Below are 21939 nucleotides of genomic sequence, written 5' to 3' on the forward strand. Positions count from 1 at the left end.
TATTAGGGCAGGTTCAATCTCTTGTAGGTTGGATTTGTACCTTCATCCCCAAACCCTATTTGGTTCAAGACCTTATGGAGTTGACGATCTCTTGGATCGTTAAGGGGTGTAACCTTCACCTCGTGAACGGTTTACAAGTTCCTAAAAAACTTGTTGGCGACTCTTTTGCTCTATTTTCTTCCCTTTTGGACGCCACCGTACTTTAGTGTATGATCAAAGTGGGGTTCAAGCTAGGGATTAATGCTTGAATATTCCCTACAGTTTTTTGCGACTCCACTGGGGAGGATTTCTATTTTAATTCCTTAATTTGTTTCGGCAATGATTTAGAATGAGTGGATGAGACTCGAAAAGTTCTAAGTATTTCATGTGCGTAATTTTGATTAACATTATTGTCATATGCATAAAAAAGATCTCATTGGAAAGACCATCCGTAATGAGTTAAAAACATAGGATTTTACACGTAGGAAATTTGAGAAATATCTTTCACAACTAGGACCGAAATAACACTGCGCGAAACTGGAAAATTTTATCGAGCACAGAAAGCTGCTGAGGCATGTAGGAATTAGCGTCGGCGACCAGAGCATTGGCCCCAGACATCTAACTGTAGCGCAAGACGACAGGCTTGTCGCCAGGCGCTACAGTTAGAACCTGGCGCCAAGCTCTGTTTGCTGGCGCCAAATTCCTCCAATACCGAGCCAGAAATATGCGTTCTAATTTCGACCAATTTTTCGTATTGTTTGCTCGATCTTACTTCCTGATTGAATTTTTTCTCACTTTTCTAAAACCCACATGTGTACTACATATGGACATAACCCTCTAGGAATTCATGCTCCATCTACCTGATTGAACGCTCTGAGAAACAAAGGGTACATCCGAGAATGTTGAATTCACCAAACCATGGAAGCGAGTTTTTTCTAAAACTCGCGGTCATCCACTTGCGCCAACCCTTCACGGTTAGGCTTCCGCGCAGTGCATCCGGACAATTAACCATGGACCCTCTATTGACTAAACCATATCCCAAACTTTAGAGAAATAAAGCCATGGTTAGGTTGCAAACTCATTGCATCATGTCGTGCCTACTTGACTAATTGTGCATTAATTATTGTGCATATATTTTATGTTTCTCTTAACCGTTTGTTTGACTTGTGTTGAGATTTAATAAATTAATGGCTTAAAGAACTTTGCCTAATTAATTAATCAATTAATTTGAATCAATAAAGTCTAATATTTTAATCAGAATTGACCTATTACGACTTTAGGCATACCCCTGTTGATTAATAACACCGAAAACAGTCCCAGATTGAAGCTCCAGCATTAGCACCAAAGTTTGAACTGTAGCGCCACTCTGTGGAGTGTGGCGCCTGGCGACAACTCTATCGTCTGGCGCTACACCACACAGTGCAACGCCGGTCCTGTCGTTTTGCCGACAGTTCGGATTATTGCTCGAGTCATCATCTAGTGTCTAATTAACCAGTTTTCTAATTAATTCGGTTAAATTTCGCTGTCAATAACACCTTGTTAAGTCATTAATTGAGTCTAGTCACATAGTCTAGCCATATGGTCATGACACGAGTCTTAACATATCACCTACACTCACTAGTCTTAGCACGCACTTGAGTATATATATCACCATGACCATGTCTTAGGTCCATGCATGAGTCGGTCTTTCCGTCATTTAAGTTGGGGGTACATCCTATTCCTAATTCTTCATATCCCTCCATCTACATCATTTTTCTTCACATTCTATTCCAATCTTTCTTCACTTCCTCCATCCATTGCATGTTGAATAAAGTTTGAGTCAAATAATTAACAATGAATATCCCCAAATTCCTTTTCCACAGTACTTGGTCGAGGAGAGAAGGGCGATTAATCAAGGACAACCTCTTTATTCAAGTCTCACTTTTTGATAAACCAATCCGTCAAAAGAGGAAAGCTAAAAAGATAATGGCAAGTGAAGAAGAGGTCAATGAACTTAGGAATCAATTGAATGACGTGACTGAGGTGTTAAAGGCTTTAACCCTCAAAATTGACGACCCTGTGAAGCAACAACAAATGACCCTCATGCAAGAAAGTTTGAGCAAGCTATCTAGTGACTATAAATTACAGGACATTAGTTCACAAGGAGTCTCGCTGGACAAGGAACTTCTTCCGCATAAGTTCAACGCCACTGACATCCCTAAATTTAAGGCAACAGATAACCCTTACTTTCATCTAAGAGCTTTTGAAACTATAATGAGCATTAAAGGTATCGATAAGAAGGTTTTCCCCTCTCTGTTCCCACTATCTCTCGAGACCGTTTGCCAGCAATGGTTCTTTTCCCTTGACAAAGAGAAAACCTCTTCTTGGGAATCCATAGCAAACGCTTTCATAGATAGATATAAGTGCAACATCCAAGACGAGACGGACCATAGACAACTCGAGATGTTAAAACAAAAAGAAAACGAAGGGTTCACTTCTTTCTTCAATAAATGGAGGGAAATTTCCGCTAAGATGATTGAGGCGCCCGCTGAAAAAGAATCTGTGAGGATGTTTATCAAGAATATCCAAGAGAAGTATTCGAAGCATTTAAAATATCAACAAAATCTGAATACTTTCAAGGCCGTTTATGACATTGGAATTGAAATCGAAGATGACCTCGCAAAACAAAAAACTACTAACAATAGTAACCACAGTGGCTGGAAAGGAAAGAAGAACGGCAATCCTTATTCTTCCGAAAACGCCCACTCTAGTAATAATGTTAGTACCTTTGACCATAATGGTGTATTAGCCATGGACAATCAAGGATCTAAAAAGAAACCCAGGAGAGAGTTCACACCCATTGGAATGACCAATGATACTGCTTTTGATTGTCTCTATGACCGAGGGTTAATCAAACCTATTGGCCTTACCGAGGATCCAACACCAGAAAATCGATCTTCGAGATGGAATCCAAACTCCTATTGCAAGTACCATCGAGGAAACGGTCATACCACTAATGAATGCTACAGGTTTCAAAATCTCATTCAAGATCTCATAGAAGCAAACAAGATCCCATTGCCTCTAGCTAGCGAGGAGACTGGGTGATGATGAAGCGAATGACACAAGACAAGAGGCGAGCTTCAACGACGAAATTTCATGACATCAGTTTTTCTTTTTCTTTATTTATCCTTTCCCCAATAAGTCTAGCATAGGCACCCTTTCTTTTCCCTTAGATTAATTTTGTAGATTCTTTCTTTTCCCTTTTAATAAAATGAGCATTTTTTTCCTTACATATGATCATTTCATTACATTGCATTTAAAAAAAAAGGAAAACAAAATCCATGTCGAGCTAAGCACAAGGTATACTAATTATTTGAGGCACCTCTTGTAGCCACATCATATTACCTTTCACCCTTCAATTATACATCCTTTCTTCATAAACCACTTTGAGCCTCGTCTAACGATAGACCTTTCTTTTTTCAACCTACATCTACCTAACCTTGGGATGGGATGGTGTGTAACTTATGAAATTTCAAAAAGGCTTGAGTGATTTCAAAAGATTGAAATAGCAATAAAAAATAAAAATAAAAGTGTACAAAAGGGCAAGTGTTCCAATGTCTTTGATATGAAAATATCTTTGATAAGAACACGTCTCAGATTGCATTTCTGTCGAGTGCTCGGTACCGTGCCTGAGAAACATGAATGCCAAGTGAGTGATAGACCGCATGATCGGTATTGTCCACACTTATAATAATGAAATAAACCTCAAGAATGAAAATACAAATATTCAAAAGCAAAGTTGCACACCTTGGGGGCTTATCTAGGGTCTTGAGCCTTTATCCCCTCCTTCTTCAAACCTTTAGACTAACCACGTTACAACCCTTAAAAAGACCTTTTTGAGGTATACATACTTGTGCGAGGTTCGGCTAGAGCTACGTTCGGCCTGATTCCTAACGGATACGTAGGCAACCTCACATCGAGGCGCGACCGTAATAAAAATGCATTCATATTTACATTCACAATTGATCATATCAAGGGATCTCTGTGCTCATCCCTTTTCATTTAGAGCTAGACTTGGGGGCTTGATCCCTACATCATTAGCTTACCTAGCCTAAGAGTCACCACCATTTGACTCTTTTTAAAAAAACAATATATCTTCCCACACACTTAGCTCTTGCGGCCTAACTTTAGTGTCACTATTACACACCGCACACATACATGACCAAATATACTTTCCTTAGGAACCCTTTGTCATGGAATTTTAGCACAACGCTGAAGCATGCCTTGTCATATCAACATCATTCATCAATCATAATTGTCATTGCATCACGAAGTATGAAGTGCTTAGCCTCCGTGCCTAAGTTACCCAAATGCTTTCATCATTGAGTCAACCATTGAGATAGCCTAGGGTGGATTAATCCTTACACCTTGAGAGATAGTATCAAACAACATTTGACTAAGCTCATTCAACATGCACCCTCAAAACTTCAATTCTATTTCGCGTCTTTCTTTTTCAGGAGAAAGTCGGTACCCTCCACAAAAATGACGGAAATTTTTGCTTTTTTGCATTTTCGAGTCGCACAATCATAACACTATGCACACACACGTCATGAGTCACACATGTCATTTCACTTCGAGTCGAGTCAACCTCGAGTCAGTCCCAGAGAGTCAAGTTTATACCTTGAGTCGTGTCAAATCAATGAGTCAAGCGACATTAAACCTTAGTTCAACCCTAAGATAATTAAAGAAATTGGCAAACTTCTATAGTAAAAAATAAATACAGGCGCAGCAGAATAGGGAAGACCCTACTCCAGCGCCAGAAGACAACATCTAGCGTATGGAAACATATTTCTGCGCTTGGCACTAGATCTCAGCGTCTGGCGGCAGAGTCAATTCTTGGCGCCAGAGATATTTCAGCAGCGACAGAGCTCGAAACCTCTCAGAAAGGTGATTTCGACTTCATACAGCAATTTCGGGTTCTTTGTTTAAAGCGCCTAAGAATTGGCTCATCACGGAGACACCGACGTACTGGTTTTAGCGGAAGCAAAGTTCAGGCAAGCTTTAGAGATCGGCAAGCGTTGGTCTTCTTCGGAATATTATCGCAACAAACGTTCAAGTATCGAAGCTCTTTTGTTCAGAGACGCGTGGACATTTCCTTCGAAGCTCTTTTGTTCAGAGACGCATGGACATATCATTCAAGCTCTATTGTTCAGAGACGCGTGGACATATCATTCAAGCTCTATTGTTCAGAGACGCGTGGACATATCATCAAAGCTCTATTGTTCAGAGACGCATGAACATTTCCCATCAAGCTCTTTTGCTCTAGAGACGTGTGGGCATATTATTCAAGCTCTTTGTTCAGAGACGCGTGGACATATATTCAAAAGCTCTTTTTCTCTAGAGACGCGTGGGCATCCTATTTTCAAGCTCTATTGTTCAGAGACGCGTGAACATTTCCATCAAGCTCTTTCTCTAGAGACGCACGGGCATGTCATCAAAGCTCTTTTGCTCCAGAGGCGCGTGGACATATTAAAAAGAAGAAGCTCTTTGTTCAGAGGCGCGTGGACATATCCAAAAAAAAGGAAGAAGCTCTTTGTTCAGAGGCGCGTGAACATATCAAAAGAATATAAAAAAGAAGCTCTTTGTTCAGAGACGAGTGAACATCGAAACAGCAAGATGGCGTTCCATAGATTGTGGAAAGTTGTCAAAAAGGAACTGAAGGTGATTTCAGGCGAAGTCGTCTTCGATAGTATTCCCTTGGACGTGGAGTATTATCATAGCAGAAGAGGATTGTTCCAAGCGAAGCAATCTTCGATAGTGTTCCCTTGGACGTGGAATATTGTCAAAGCGGAGGAGGTCGTTTCAAGTGAAGCAATCTTCAATATTGGAAGAAGTTACAAGCGTAGCAATTTTCAAGCGGGATGGCATTCTCTTGGCAGGAGGCCATCAAAACAACGACAAAGCAGCAGCAAATCAGTTACTTTCAGAGACGTGTGCTCGACGGTGCAAGATACGCGTTTCTTAACTCTTTTATCTGTTTAACTAATGCTAGTTTGCAGGTATCGGCGTTACAAGAGTGGTTTAGGATCGCAGAACGTTCTGAATCATTCTCCGTCCCTATCGATACTTTGACTTTTGTTTTCGAAACTTGCGTTTCTGCAAACTCAGTCAAAGTGGGGGCTTTTGTAGACACCCATTTGTGTCTCCCCAAAACCAAACCCGGTGATGAGTACCTTTCACGTCGAATCATAATCGAATGAAGTGAAAGTGTGGAAAGTCTAGTGTTGCGGATAGTTTTAATTTCTTTTCTCTTCTCTCTGTTTTTAAAAACTTATTTTAAGAAAACAGCCAATCCATGATATGGGTCCAATAATAGTGTAGTTGGATGGGTCTTGAAAAGAACTTTCCAACGATATATTATAAGCCCAATTCCAATGAATACTAAGGAAGTTATGGCCAATTTACTGAACTGGGCCCGGTTTGAGACTTATATACGGCCCAATGATCTAGGGGAGGGCCTAATATAGACTTATCATTCCTAATGCAATTAGGAATGGTTTTAGTCTTCTAGATTCTTCTAAAAGGTTATTTTCATTCCTAATTCAATTAGCATTGATAAATTGACTTTTGTTGACTTTTCAGAGTTTTAATTAAAATCAAAGAACATTTTTGAGGAAGATACGATTTTATCCTCCTGTACGACAATTTTTATCTGATTTTAAGAAAACGCGTAAATTTCCAGATCAGCGCCAAACGCCAGCTGTAGCGCGTAGCGCTACTGTTGGCGCCTGGCGCCAATAGCCAGCGTTGGCGCTAACTCGGTTTTTTGTGCGCCAGAACTCTGTTTTTATATTTTATCTTTTTGGCTGATTTTCTTTATAAATAACATCGTAAAAACTCCGTTTTCGATAACCAGTTCTCATCTAGAATCTATCAATTCTTACTCTCTCTCTCTATCTTTTTCTAAACTAGCTTCTCTCAAATATAAAAAATTCCGCATTCATTAGATCTAGATACACCTAGCCATATTCAATGTTGCCTTCGCCCTAGACGTGAAAGGTTTAATTTCTGAGGGTTTGGTCCCAAATCTCTATTTCAATTATTTGATTTAATTGTTGTTTATTATTTTCCTTGAAGTTACTAACGTGTGTATTTTGTTATTAGAAAGAGGTACGAGGCATCAAAGTAAGTATTTTAATGGTTTTTATTGATGTTATGATGTAGAAATCATGTTAAGGTTGTTATTATGATATTCTTAGTATCATGTCTAGGGTAACTTTAATATTAAATATGATTGTTACGATGCCTTTTATGTTCTTCCTAATATTTACGATTGTTAGTATCATGTTAGGGTTAAAGCTTTGATTTTAATGCTTAGTGACATGCTAGGGTTTGTTATTAATCTTGTTAGTATCATGCCTAGGATCTTGCTATTATTATTATTATGCTTTAACATGATTTATGATTATTAATTATGATTATGGTTATTATTATGATGATTATTATTATTACGATTATTATTGTTATGATTGATTATTATTATGTTGCTTGATATATATTTATTTTTATTGCTTGATCACGCCTTTTATGCATGTTTAAAGGGAATTGGTACTTGTAATCACGCTTAATAAGATAATTAATAATCTTGTTTAGGGTTAATATGAGTATAATTCAAGTGATCGCCAATAATAGATTTATTTGTGCATTAATATCCAACCAACATAAATAAACAGGTTTAGGGTTAATCCTATTGATTGCATGTTAGTCAGAAAGCGCACATGAATACGATCAAAATAAAGTAGAGGCCTATTATTAGGGCAGGTTCAATCTCTTGTAGGTTGGATTTGTACCTTCATCCCCAAACCCTATTTGGTTCAAGACCTTATGGAGTTGACGATCTCTTGGATCGTTAAGGGGTGTAACCTTCACCTCGTGAACGGTTTACAAGTTCCTAAAAAACTTGTTGGCGACTCTTTTGCTCTATTTTCTTCCCTTTTGGACGCCATCGTACTTTAGTGTATGATCACAGTGGGGTTCAAGCTAGGGATTAATGCTTGAAATGTTCCCTACACCAACCATCTCCGACAACCTTCACCAGCCACCATCACCATCACCCTCTCCCAGCCACCGCCACTACCTACGCCTTCACCTTAGCCTCACCTATTCGCCGCCACCAGCCCATCACCCGACCGCGACCCTCTTTCCCACCTTTTCTCTCTCTCTCCTTCGACCCACGACCCACACTAGGATCACTTGTAGCACCACCCTCTCTTTCACCTCCGCCTAGACAGAACCCATATCCACAACCCAAACCATCTGTTTAGGTTTTAGACAAAGGTGGCGGTGGTTTGAAACCCTAACCCGAGCTGCCGCACCTCAGTCAAAACCCTAACCAGTGTGGTCTGGTTTCGATCTAGGCGGAGAAGAAAGGGAGGGGAGTCGCGGTGGGAGGAGAGAAAGGGAGCGTCGTGGGACTGGGATATCGTCACCATCGGAGGGAAGATGGGCTGGTGTCAGTAGTGAAGAGGGGAGTGGTGACAATGGCTGGCAGATATATGGAGGTGGTGGCCTGGTGTGGGTGGTTGGTTGGTGATTTTGTTTTTTTTTTAAAAAAAATACAAAAAAAACCTAACCATAGTTAGTTTAAATTAACCATTGAGTGAAATAAGGTTATAAGTGAGAATAAATTTTTAATTGAGGTCATTTAGTATAATAAAAAGAAAGAGGTTAATTACCATTTCAGTACTACATAAGTTGGGGGTTCCCATTGAGAATTTTCCATAAATAAATGATAATTAATAGTTTTGATATGTAATAAGTATATGAAAAAAGTTGAAGAGAACAAGCCTTGAGTGCATATTTATACCAAAATCAAATATTTTAGTACCAAAAAAAAAAAAAAAAAAAAGCCTTCCTAATTTCTAATTAGTATTTTAATATTTATATTTGGCACAAAATGTTCTTATTTGGTACTCTTCAATCTATAACAATTGACTGTCGTATGAAGGTGTATCAACTTTTAGAGTGATGTCTTGTTAATAGCCACGTTACATACTGATAGACACGTATGCACTTTGTTAATTGATACTCTGTATAATAATAAACTAACCCGTGTGTATCCCGGGCGATGCACCGGGTTTTACTTTTAATATCAAGAAATATTATTTGACTTATAAAACATAAATCAATATATATTATTATAACTCATGGCAAGACATGTTATTTTGCCATGTGTCACCAATTTTGTCGTTTGGCAATTGATGTGTCACCAAATCATACTAGACCATTAATGATTGAAATTAGCTAGAAAAATTTGCGGGGAATGTCCTTTTAAGTGGTCGACCTTGTGAGGAAGACCCTTTTATGAAAAAGATGGCGCTAAAAGTCCTTATATGGAGATTGGGTTGTGAAGAGAATACGTTGACCAAACTCCGGCGTTGACCAAAATTTCCCGGCCAAAAAAAATCAGGTGCATAACTTTAATGGCCCTTTTTTTTTCTTCTATTTTTCTCTTTCCCTCTTTTTCCTCGATTTTCAGTTTTCCCGCATTTTTCCCTCTTATTGAACCCTAATTTGAGAACAATATTAATCTAAAACTTAAAAAGATAGAGGTAAAGAGAGAGGCAGAGGAGGGGGATGGAGAGAAGAAGCAAGAGGGTCATACTTAATCTGAGAGAGAGGGAGAGAGAGAGAGGGATGATAATTCTAAGGTTGTATGGGTCATTCTTAGTCCGAGAGATTTTGACGACAACAAAAGATTAGTAGTAGTTTTGATTTCTGAAGAAAGGAAGGATGTGCATTTTGTAAAGAATTTGAGTGAACAGAATAAATCCTTAGAAGGAATTAAGATCCTCCTTGCAGAAGATAGATCTCAGAGTGGCTACCATAATGCTGGGAAAAGTACGTGGAAGCTAGGTTGATGGGTGTCGGATTTGAATTACAGGCAGTAAATACTCTCAAATCCTCTCTAAATGATGAAGGATGTTGCACAACATCACTCTAGCTTACCAAAGGAGCAACAACTATAGTTTCAACTCTAAGCCGGAACTTCCCTCCATTTGACTTAAATATAATGGACTATCAAGTAATACAGTTCATTGAATTATACTGATTATCCAAAGTATTCAAAATAGTTAATAAGAATATTCAGTCTGCATGAAGATGTTTGAATCAACAAAAGAGATTCGAATATTTGAATCAGGAACAAGGGTTCACAATCCAATTGTTGCTCTAACAGCACACGCAATGTCGTAAGATAGACAAATGTACAGGGTTGTCTTGAGATCAAGTGCTTGTCTGCTTGAAAATGTGTATAGGTGGATTCAAGTCTTCTATGTAAGAGTCAAAAGGCTAACTTTTGTTTGTGGTGATGATATAACCAGGCTTTGGGGTATAAAATAAATTTTTTTTTTTTGAAAAAAAGAGAGAAAAAGGGGTGATACCTTACTAACTTTAGTGCTCTTATAATTATTAACTGGTTCACAAGTTCTAGAATCTAGAGCTTTTTCTTACTTTAGTCGATAGTTTTTTTAATTTTTTTTATTATTTATAATTTTGAATATTGTTAATGTGTGTAGATGCTTCTTTCCGAAACTTGCTTTCATTTTAGAATTTGGAAAAAGCAATGTCTTACTTCTTTATGGAAATGAATAAGGACAATTAATTTTGTATATCCAGTTGTAGTAAAAGCTAACATCATATCTTAATTGTTCAGTAACAACTTAGTGGTTGTTGAAATATGTCTTAAGCCATCTTTAAGGTGAATGATTAGAGTTTCCTAATTTATATTGTGGCTACTTAAAGATTAATTGCGTCTTTGTAATATTTCAGGTTTTTCTACACAGTTGTATTCTTCTACCGACTTAATTGAGCAACAACGAGGTTTCAATGGTAGATTACAATTTGAAAAATTGAGGAAATTTTGTAGATTACAATTTGAAAAATTGAGGAAATTTTGTAAATAACATGAGCCATTAGTAAACTAAATAACTTAAATAAATTTTCAATTGTTCTTTAATTTTTCAATTAATTTTTATTTTTTTAAAAATTATTATGTAAGTTATTAAAAATTAATCCTCTTTCTCATTCGTTAAACTTTTAGATAAGATTTTTAGGATTAGAAGATATTTTTTTAAAAAAATATAGAAATTTTGAAGAAAAAAAAATACATAAATAGGCCATCAATCAGTTTTAAAGTTCAACTAACTACTCATGTTATAATTAACGAATAGCCTTAAAGATAATTATTTACTTAGCATCGTCATTGTAGACACCCATTTGTGTCTCCCCAAAACCAAACCCAGTGATGAATACCTTTCGCGTCGAATCACAATCGAATGAAGTGAAAGTGTGGAAAGTCTAGTGTTGTGGTTAGTTTTTATTAAAAAATCTTTCTTTCTGTTTTTGAAAACCAACTCTATTTTATGAAAATAGCCAATTCAGTTTAGTTTGGTCCATGAAAAGGGTCCAATAATGGTGTAGTTGGATTGGGCTCGAAAAGAGCTTTCCAACGATATATTATAAGCACAATTCTGATGAATAATGAGGAAGTTAAGGCCAAAATACTTAATTGGGCCTGGTTTGGTTCTTATATGCGGCCCAATGATCTAGAGGAGGGCCTATTATGAATTATCATTCCTAATGCAATTAGGATTGATTATAGTCTTCTAAAATCTTCTAGAAGGTTCTTTTGAATCCTAATAGGTCCTATTAGGATTGATAATTATGTTTTATGAGTTTTATTTGGAATAAAAGAAGTGTTTTAAATGAAATTACGTTTTTACCTTTCGTACGAACTTTACGACTTGATTTTATCAAAAGGTAGATTCCGCGTGGAAAACCTTCTGTATCGCCAAACGATAGGTTTGTCGCCTAGAGACAAAGCCTATCGCCTGGCGACAAGCCCTGTCGTTGGCGACAGAAGCGTGTTTTATTCATTTTCGAAATCTGATTCACTTTTATCAATTCCGGACTATTTTCTTATAAATAGGTGTAGACACCTAAAAATGTCTCCCCAAAACCAAACCCGATGATGAACAACCTTTCATCGCCATTATTGGTCGGGTTGAGTATTTAATCTTGGAGTGCTTAAATCCATATTTCCATTTCATAAACCAACCTAAATTCTAGCCCATTTCCCCAAACCATAACTTATTTTCCTCTTTTCGTGCCTTTAAACCCAAAATAATTCCTTTCGTGTCCTTTAAAATCATTCATTTCGTGTCATTTTTATAAAAACGTTTAATCCAGTTTATTTTTCTCCATAATATGGGTCCAATAATTAAATAGTTGGATGGGGATTTAAAAGCGCTTTCCAACGATATATTATAAGCCCAAATCCGAGTTATAACGAATACATTATGGCCAAAATATTAAACTGAGCTCAAACTGAACCTAAGCCCACCTTACCTACGACCCAATGATCATGTGGAGAGCCCAAATGATTTAATCCAATTCTTATACCAATTAGGATTATTTAGAAACTTCTATAAGTTTCTAAAAGATCCTAATTATCCTTTTTAAAAAGATAAAATTAAAGAGTTTGAAATTGAATAAAACTTTTCTTTTTGAAAGTCCTAATTCTATTCGAATTGAAAGACGTTCAAAGATAGAAATATATTATTTTAGTGCCTCATATTTTTTATCTGAATCTTATATGGTTGGATAGCCCTTGAAATTATCTTTCCAATGATATATTATAATATCAATTCCGAGCTATAACGGAAAAGATATGAATAAAATATCAAACTCTATCCAAAACTGACACCGTCTCACTATTTCGGCCATATCTTTTATTCTACAAAATATTTTAATCTGATTCTAATTGGGTTAGAAAGTAGACATCAAGATCTTTCTAACGATATCTTATTTTTCTAATTATAATTTTTGGATCAAAATATATGATAAAAACAAAAACCGCAAAAACTGCAGTCTATCGAGTTTTATTCCGATTTAATTCGGATCTTATCTTAATTCTTCGACTCTTCTTTTTTTCTCTATAAATAGAGGTCATATCACCCCTTTTCTAATCAATAATAATCTTGATCACAAATAATTCTCTTCTCCCTATTTAGCCTAAATTCTAGCCACCCTATTCTCTCATAATACTTCCCCTAAGCACTCCAAGGAGTCCATACAATACTTGAAGTTCTATACTTAAACCAAGGCGTGAAAGGTATAATTAACTGAGGATTTGGACCAAATCAAATCTACATTTATTTAATTAATTTAGTTTCCATTTGATTTATAGTTTAATTGAAGTTACTAACAGTTTATTCATGATGTAGCAATTCAAGGAAACGTGGAAAGTGAGTAATTAATCATTTAATTACTCTTATTTTATTTTAATATTGCTAGCATCATGATTAGGGTTATTTTATATTTGATTTGACTAACATTATTGTTAAATTGCTTCCAATATTAATGTTTATTTTATTATTTTTATTGATCACCATATTGCATGTTTAAAGGGAATATGTAATGGAAAATCACGCCTAATAAAATAATTTGGACAACCGGTTTAGGTTCCTTTTTAATCTTGTTATTTAATTCAAGTGATCATAAATATTTTAGAATTATGTGTTGCATTAATATTTAACCAATTTAGCCTAATAATAGTTTGGAGAAAATTGAATATTTTGTTTGTATGCCTTTGAGATCACAGGAATCACTTTTCTCTATAAGAATCGAGTAGAGGCCAATACGGGCGAATGTGACTCCATGACTCACTTCGTACCATCATCTCCGATCCTCCTTTCATGGTTCTGAACCATATAGAGTTAGTAATCTCATGGATTATGAATGGGGTGTAACCTTCACGGGTCAATCGTTTTTGCCTTCGTTTTCCCTTTATTCGTGGTTGCCTTTTATGATCCGTGAACAGTTTACAAGTTCCTTAAAAACTTGTTGGCGACTCCCTACTTTCCTTGTCCCTAATCTTATTATGTCAATTCTCACTTCCTATGAGTGCCAAGCATATTCACCATATGCTTTTATGTAGGCGCACTTCGAACGACGCCTACAATAGGGTCCCTGAACCTCTGTTTTTCAATAACCAGAATTCTCTAATTCTTCTCTCTCTCTAAGCTAAAGCTTATTCTCTCTCTCCCTCTTTCTAGCCTAGCCTTTTACAAACACAATTCCTCATACATTAGCACTAGTCACACCTAGCCAAGTTCGAAGTTGCCTTCGCCCTAGACGTGAAAGGTTTGATATTTCTGAGGGTTTGGTCCCAAATCTCTATTTCAATTATTTAACTTAATTGTTTTGATTTATTATTTTCCTTGAAGTTACTAACATGTGTATTTTGTTATTAGAAAGAGGTACGAGACATCCAAGTAAGTGCTTTAATTGTTTTATTGATATTTTTGACACAGAAATCATGTTTAGATTATTATTTTGATTTCTAGTATCATGTTAGGATGTTTTATTGCTTCCTGTATCATGTTTAGGGTAATGACTAAAATTTCTAATATCAATTATGATTTCTATGATGCTTCCTATTTTCTTTTCTAATAGCATGTTAGTATCATGTTAGGGCTAAAAGCTTTGATTTTAAATGTTTAGTGACATGGTAGGGTTTGTTATTAATCTTGTTAGTATCATGCCTAGAATCTTGCTATTATTATGCTTTAACATGATTATTTTTATTATGATTTTGATTATAATTATTTGGACTTTTGTTATTATGATTATTATTATTATGTTGCTTGATGATTATTATTGTTATTGCTTGATCGCACCTTTTATGCATGTTTAAAGAGAATTTATACTTGTAATCACGCTAAATAAGATAATTAATAATTTGGTTTAAGGCTAATATGATTATAATTCAAGTGATCACCAATAATAGAATTATTTGTGCATTAATATTCAACCAACATAGATTAAACAAGTTTAGAGTTAACCTAAGGATTGCATGTTAGTCAGAAAGCGCACATGAGTAAGAGTAGAATAAAGTAGAGGCCTATTATATATTAGGGCAGGTTCTTTCTCTTTTAGATTGGATTTGTACCTTCATCCCCGAACTTCCAGTCTTGGTTCCAGACCTATTGGAGTTAATGATCCCGTGGATCGTTAAGGGGTGTAACCTTCACCCTGTGAACGGTTTACAAGTTCCTTAAACTTGTTGACGACTCTTTTGCTCTAGCTTCCTTCCCTTTGGACGTCACCATGCTTAAATGTACATATGATCACAGTGGGGTTCAAGTTTGGGGTAATGCTTGAAATATTCCCTACAGTCATCAACTGATTTATTAGCTTGCAATAAGTATCAAAAGCAGTTTTTGACGATATCTTGCAGTATGAAATAGTATAGTTTTGTATAAAATATGAATTTCAAAACTATGTCAATCTATGATTCAAGGGTTTTTTTTTTAAAAAAAAAAAAAAGATTCAAGGCAAGAGGGAGAAGGAGATGGATTTATTTGAAATAAGTGCTAAAAGGAGATATTGGGAGGAGAATAAGGGTTTGTTCACATTTACTGAATTTAGATGAACTGAGCTGAGCTGAACTAATTGATTTATTTGAAATAAGAACTAAAAGGAGAGATTGGGAGGAGATGGATTTATTTGAAATAAACTTATTGATTATCTCGTAGTCAACATGAATTATATATAAGCACTTTTAACAAATACATTGTGCTTAATTAAGGGGAGGGGGAGAGGGTCTAGGAGAAAAGAAAGAAGAAATTGATCCCTTTATCTCTCCCAGCTTCTCTCTATCTCCATATTTCTTTTGACCTCCCTCTCTTGCTTGTAACTTTCAAATTTTATTTTATATACTAATCTCAATAAGTATTTAAATTATAAAAAAAATACTTATCCTTAAATTAGGAGTCTAACCACACTTGTCTATGTTTGTTTTAATTTGAGTAAGGGTTGATATTAACACATTAAACTGATGTAAGCAACTTTCCTTTTACTAATCCTCCAAAATCACCTTGATCGCACCTCACCCAGTTTGTCAATCCTTCCATCGCTTTGATCACATCACCCAATTTGCCAATCCTCCACTCAAACCTCCAATTGCCTTAATCACACCACCCATTTTGCCAATCCTCCAATCACCTTAATCGCTCCTACCAGTTTTCCCATTCTCCAATCACCTTGATTGCACCACCCAATTTGCCAATCTTCCAATCGCCCTAATCGCACCACCCAGTTTGCTAATCCTCTAATATCCTTTATCGCATCACCAAGTTTGCCAATCCTTCAATCACAACACCCATTACCAATACTTTAATACCCCACTCATAGGCTTACACCGATGTAATTTGTACTTTTAAATGACTTTAATCAACATACCCATATATTACATTAATTCCTTAGCAGCATTGTAGACACCTAAAAATGTCTCCCCAAATCCAAATCCGATGATGAACAACCTTTCACCGTCATTATTATTGGTCGGGTTGAGTATTTAATCTTGAAGTGCTTAAATCCATATTCAATCCCAATACATTTCATAAACCAACCCAACTCCTAGCCCATTTTCCCAAACCATAACTTATTTTTCTCTTTTCGTGCCTTTAAACCCAAAATAATTCATTTCATGTCCTTTAAAATCATTCATTTCGTGTCCTTTTTATAAAACGTTTAATCCATTTTATTTAAGTCCATAATCTGGGTCCAATGATTTAATATTTGGATGGGTCTTTAAAAGAGATTTCCAACGATATATTATAAGCCCAAATCCGAGTTATAACGAATAAGTTATGGCCAAAATATTAAACTGAGCCCAAACCTAACCTAAGCCCACCTTACCTACGACCCAATGATCATGTGGAGGGTCCAAATTTCTGAAACCAATTAGGATTAATTAGAAACTTCTATAAGTTTCTAAAAGATCTTAATTATCCGTTTTGAAAAGATAAGATTAAAGAGTTTGAAATTGAATAAAACTTTTCTTTTTGAATATCCTATTTCTATCCGAATTGAAAGACGTTCAAAGATAGACATATATTATTTTCTTGCCTCATAGTTTTTATCCAAATTTTATATGGTTGGATAGCCCTTGAAATTAGGGAGGTGATACACATAGAAAAAGTCTATGTGTAGACCCACATAGACAGCCAATGAAATGATGACACGTCAATTTTGTAAAAAAAGAAAGAAAGAGAGTTGAGCGGGATAGTTGAGCGGTAAAAATGAGTGAGATTCCCGCCTAAGAAGAGAGCAGCGGTAAGGATGAAATTATGGCGCCATTTTGCTAAAAAATAATACTCAAAAATTTTGATTATTCGACCAGAAGAGGGTATTCTCCTTTCTCAGCGTACGATTACTTAGTCGAGCAAGGTATGTTAATATAGTTTTAGATGGCGCCATTTTGCTAAAAAGTATTACTCAAAAATTTCAATTATTCGACCTGAAGTGGGTATTCTCCTTTCTCAGCGTACGATTACTTAGTCCACCAAGGTATGTTAATATAGTTTTAGAAACAATTTCTACAGTATTGGCGAATGAAGTTCAAGTCATTTGTTGAATCGAAGCTGAAGTAAGAAGCTCAAAACTTTATTGGGGGCATTGACAGTAAGTATTTTTAATTGAAAGTTTTTCTCTTGATTTGACATAGTTATAGTGAGTAATAAGGTAATATGTTATATTTGATGAAAAAGTTGTTTATAAGGAAATACAATTGAGTTGAAGAAGATAGATATGATTATAGTTTTGCTATTTAATTCCAATCCATGGTTTAAATTATGAAAAAATATGGAAGTTATTGATTTGTAGTTAATAATGTATAATGTACCTTTATTGTGAGTTTATAAAATTGATTTTAAACAATCTTTGTGTGAAATATATTTGTTAGTATGAATATAATTATAGTGGTATGATTATGTATTATTACATGTATATTATTTAATTGTGGTGGGGAATTATTTATGAGTTTAATTGTGCTGTGCAGGGTTGGGTTGTAGTGTAATGGAAAATGTGGAGGGCAATTCAGAAAGAAACATTGATCTAAACGAGGTGTTTGAGGACTGTGAAGAAGAGGATCGGGGAATAGCAAATGACCCAGAAGTTGGAATGACCTTTGTATCTGGAGAAGAGTATGCTCAGTTTTGCCACGAGTATGCTTTCAAAAAGGGTTTCATGTTCTTCACTGAAACTAGCAAACTAATGGATGAGTACAAGGACAAAGGTGTTACTCGAACAGGGGTAGGGAAGTATGAGACAATGTACCATATGATGCAACGATTAAGATTTAAATGTAAAATGGGGGGTATAAACAAAGCAAAGGGTCAAACGTCATAGGGTGCAAAGTGTTTGTTGATGCTCGTTTAATAGATGGGAAGATGCAAGTACGTGGTTGTAAATTGGATCACAATCATCCAATTGATCCATCATGTAGCCGTTTAATGGTGAATTATAGAAGTGTAGATGAACCTACTTGTGAACGAGTCATGAATTTAGACAAGGCAGGGATAAGTATTAACAAATCTTTTAATGCCTTGCTAGTTGAAAGCGGTGGACATGAGAATATATCTTACAACATGAGGGACATTAGGAACATTGTCAACCTTGAAAGACGTCGATCTAGGTTTCAAGGGGATGCAGTTGCATTGGAGGAATATTTTCGTGTGCAAAAGAAATTCGATAGTACATTCTATAGTGCCATACAAAGAGATGGAGAGGGGAGATTAATGAATGCATTCTGGTCAGATGCTAGGAGTAGAGCTTCTTGGAAATATTTTGGTGATATAATTACCTTTTATACTACATTTTCAACAAATTGGTATGATTTTAAAATATAAAGTTTGATACTGAAAAATTACTTTTGTTACTGAAAAATAACTTTTGTTACTAAAAAATTACTTTTGTTACTTTGAAAATTTTTTTGGTATTTGTTTGAATTGTTTTAGTTGAAATTATAATATGTAAAGGTTATATAACATAAATATGGATTCAAATAAGGACTGTTAAGTGGTGTAAATTATAATGATTTGATTGTTTAATGTTGTTGCATCTTATTGAAAGAATATGGTAACCTTGTTTATATGTAATTATTTATTGTAGGTATCGTATGCCATTTGCTCCGTTTGTTGGGGTTAATCACCATGGAAAATCAATAGTTTTTTCTTCTGCCCTTATTTCACACGAAGATTCCAAAACATTTGTGTGGGTTTTTAGGCAATGGCTAGAATGCATGGGCAAGCCACCTACTGGAATACTGACAGATCAATGTAGAGCAATTGGAAAGGCGGTGGAAAAAGTATTTCCTAAGGTTCCCCATAGGCTTTGTTTATGGCATTTACTACAGAATGCTGCAAAAAGCCTTGGAAGTCATGCTAAATGGAAGGAGATTGATGTGGCCATACGAGCAGCTGTGCATGACTTTCTTGATCCCGACGAGTTTGATGAGGCCTGGCAACTTATCATTCTAAAGTTTGGGTTGCAACAAAATGCTTGGATGAATGAAGCGTATGAAATAAGAGATCGTTGGGCTCCTGGACATTGGAGGGGCACAATTTGGGCTGGAATGTCGTCCACACAACGAATTGAAGGAATGAATAGAGTTTTTAAAACATCCGTGAGTTTGAATGTAGGGTTGACTCAATTTGTGAAACAGTACGAGGCAAAAATGAAAGAGAAAGTTGAAGAGGAAAAGATTTTGAACTTCGAGTGTGTGAATAAGCCCCTTGATGTGGACAAAAGTATCATAGTTGAGTACGTCTTTCACAAAGCCTATAGTTATGCAAAATTTAGTGAGTTTAAAGAGGAGTGTAATGGTCTAAAACATGTGAATGTTAACAAGACAGGTTTCTTAGGATCAGTGTCGTTTTACAAAGCCGATCAGAAATTTCCTACCCCAATCTGGAGGAAAAGATATAAGTCATTCAACTTAAGTATAGATGTAGTGAAGGGAGACTTTTGTTGCTCGTGTAAGTTATTTGAGTTTAGGGGAATTCTATGCAGGCACATAATCCATGTTCTTGAGGTTGAGGATATTGAATTCATTCCAGAGAAGTACATCATGAGTCGATGGAGGAAGGATGTTGTACGAGAGTATGAGGATGTTCGAGTGTCATACCATGATCCAGATGAGTCAGTTCGTGTTTAGAAATTCCGTGAATTATCTCGAAGGAATAATTATCTAGCTAGTCTTGCAATGCACAATGAAGACACTTTCAACATGTATAAGGAAGCAACACTCAATATCCAAAATATGTTAGAGGATGCTATAGGTATTGAAAGGACGAACATCGATAATAATGGTAGTTGGGATTTGAACGAAAGAAAGGTTTTTGGGAGACGTAGATTGAGGCCTAAGGATAAAAACCAAAGGCACCTTATTAGGACTACGGAACTACCGGGTGAGGATTGTACAAAAGATCCTATAGACAAGCGTTATACGGGGAGGGCAAACAAAGGAAGGAAATCCAATCCATCTGAAAAGGGTGCGCAACAAAAGAAGAAGCAAAAACTTACCCCTGAGGAAATCGACAAAAATGAGGTCAGTGAATTTCAGTCATGTATTTTGCATTTTCTTGTCATAAAAGGAGTGTAATATGGTATGTAATTTTAAATGGTGCAGAAAATTATAAGTGACACATTTGGGTCAATGGCTTCCATGAGGGTACGAGAGAGCACAATGTGAAAATTGGCGAAAGGTGATAATGTACCAGGAACATCGAATTACAAAAGATCAACAACAGAGGTGTCCTACTTAATTGGTCTCAACTTATCTTTGGAGTCTTGGCGTCATCAACAATTAGACATGGGTGAATAAATGGCTCATGAATGGATGAATAGGATGGATTAGAAGACTATTTTCAAGACAATAGAAGAGTATAATATGTATGATGAACATAATAGTAGTTGATTATAATATTATTAGTATGAATATTAGTATTGTAGTTTAAAAAGTGTCATTTTAGTTGTTAGTGTAAGATGTAGAAGGTTGGAGTACGACATACTTTTGTTGTTTGCTTTCTATCAAGTATGTGCTATTATTTGGTTTAAAAAATTGCAAGAAAATAGGAGTATGCATTAGTTTTGGATGAATTTATCCCAGTGTAGGAAAAAAGTATATTGACCTATTTTGTTAATGTGTAAAAGTAGTGCAAGTGTATAATTTTGGTTATTTTATTATTATTATTATTATTCTTATTATTATTATTATTATTATTATTATTATTATTATTATTATTATTATTATTACTATTATTATTATATCTCAAAAAAAAAAACAAAGTCATACAACCTATAAAAGTTAGTGGGTAGCCGAGATACAATCTGGGCCCCCACTCCTCTAGCTATAGCAAATCCAATCCTAGTAAATATATGAGCAGCAGCTCGTGCCCCAATGTCTTGCGTCGTATAGAATTTTTGAACCTGGTTTAGCAATGCAATGTCCTTTTTCTCTAATTCCCCACTGTAAGCCGACATGACCCAAAATCGAAACCCCCGAGCTAAACCCGATATACCACTCAAATTCGTTAGGGTTTAGGTTATTTATTTAGGTTGGGTATTTTGGGTGAGGGGAAGGGGGAAAGGGGTTGTGTGGGGAATCGGGGAAGGGAAAAGGAAGGGGCGGGGTTAGTCGGCTAGTCGGCGCGAGGAAGATGAAGATGGTTTGGTGGCGGCAGCTGTGGTGGGGAAGGGGTGGCTGTTGGTGGTGTTGGGATAGGTGATGGTGTTTTTTTTTTTGAAATAATTATATTAAAATAATATTTAATAATAATAATAATAATAATAATAATAATAATATTAATTAATTATGTAGTTAGTTTTTTTTTATATTTAATTAAGATTTATATGAGAAATTAACTGTGCTTAAAGTTTTGATTGAAAGTATGTTATATTGTTAAACGTTTTTTTAAAAGAAAAAAAAATAAAAAATAAAAAAGTGAACCGACCATATAAGTTGTAGGTAAAGTATCTTGTTTAAAGTTGATACCCTTTAAAGTTTGTATTATTCTGAAATAATTAAAAGATTGATTTGTATTTGGTGGATCGCTTAAAGTTTGTATTATTTTT

The 21939-nt window shown here is 35.6% G+C and overlaps 1 protein-coding gene across 1 annotated transcript; it reads left to right on the forward strand.

Moving 5' to 3' along the window:
- The first annotated feature begins 17880 nt into the window (after nucleotides 1-17880).
- LOC145640357 (protein FAR1-RELATED SEQUENCE 5-like) lies at nucleotides 17881-20020 on the forward strand. Its single transcript, XM_081691650.1, has 3 exons — nucleotides 17881-18169; nucleotides 18247-18694; nucleotides 18976-20020. Exons 1-3 carry the CDS (start codon nucleotides 17881-17883, stop codon nucleotides 20018-20020), a joined length of 1782 nt encoding a protein of 593 aa, XP_081547776.1.
- Nucleotides 20021-21939: the final 1919 nt, after the last annotated feature.

The sequence above is a fragment of the Chenopodium album genome, chromosome 7, assembly GCF_948465745.1.
Source record: "Chenopodium album chromosome 7, dcCheAlbu1.1, whole genome shotgun sequence".
NCBI lineage: Eukaryota > Viridiplantae > Streptophyta > Magnoliopsida > Caryophyllales > Amaranthaceae > Chenopodium > Chenopodium album.

Coding starts and splice junctions, on each gene's coding strand:
- LOC145640357 (XM_081691650.1), top strand. CDS start 17,881: ATGGAAAATGTGGAGGGCAATTCAGAAAGAAACATTGATCTAAACGAG. Junction 18,170..18,246: donor GCAACGATTAAGATTTAAAT/GTAAAATGGGGG, acceptor CTCGTTTAATAG/ATGGGAAGATGCAAGTACGT. Junction 18,695..18,975: donor ACTACATTTTCAACAAATTG/GTATGATTTTAA, acceptor TATTTATTGTAG/GTATCGTATGCCATTTGCTC.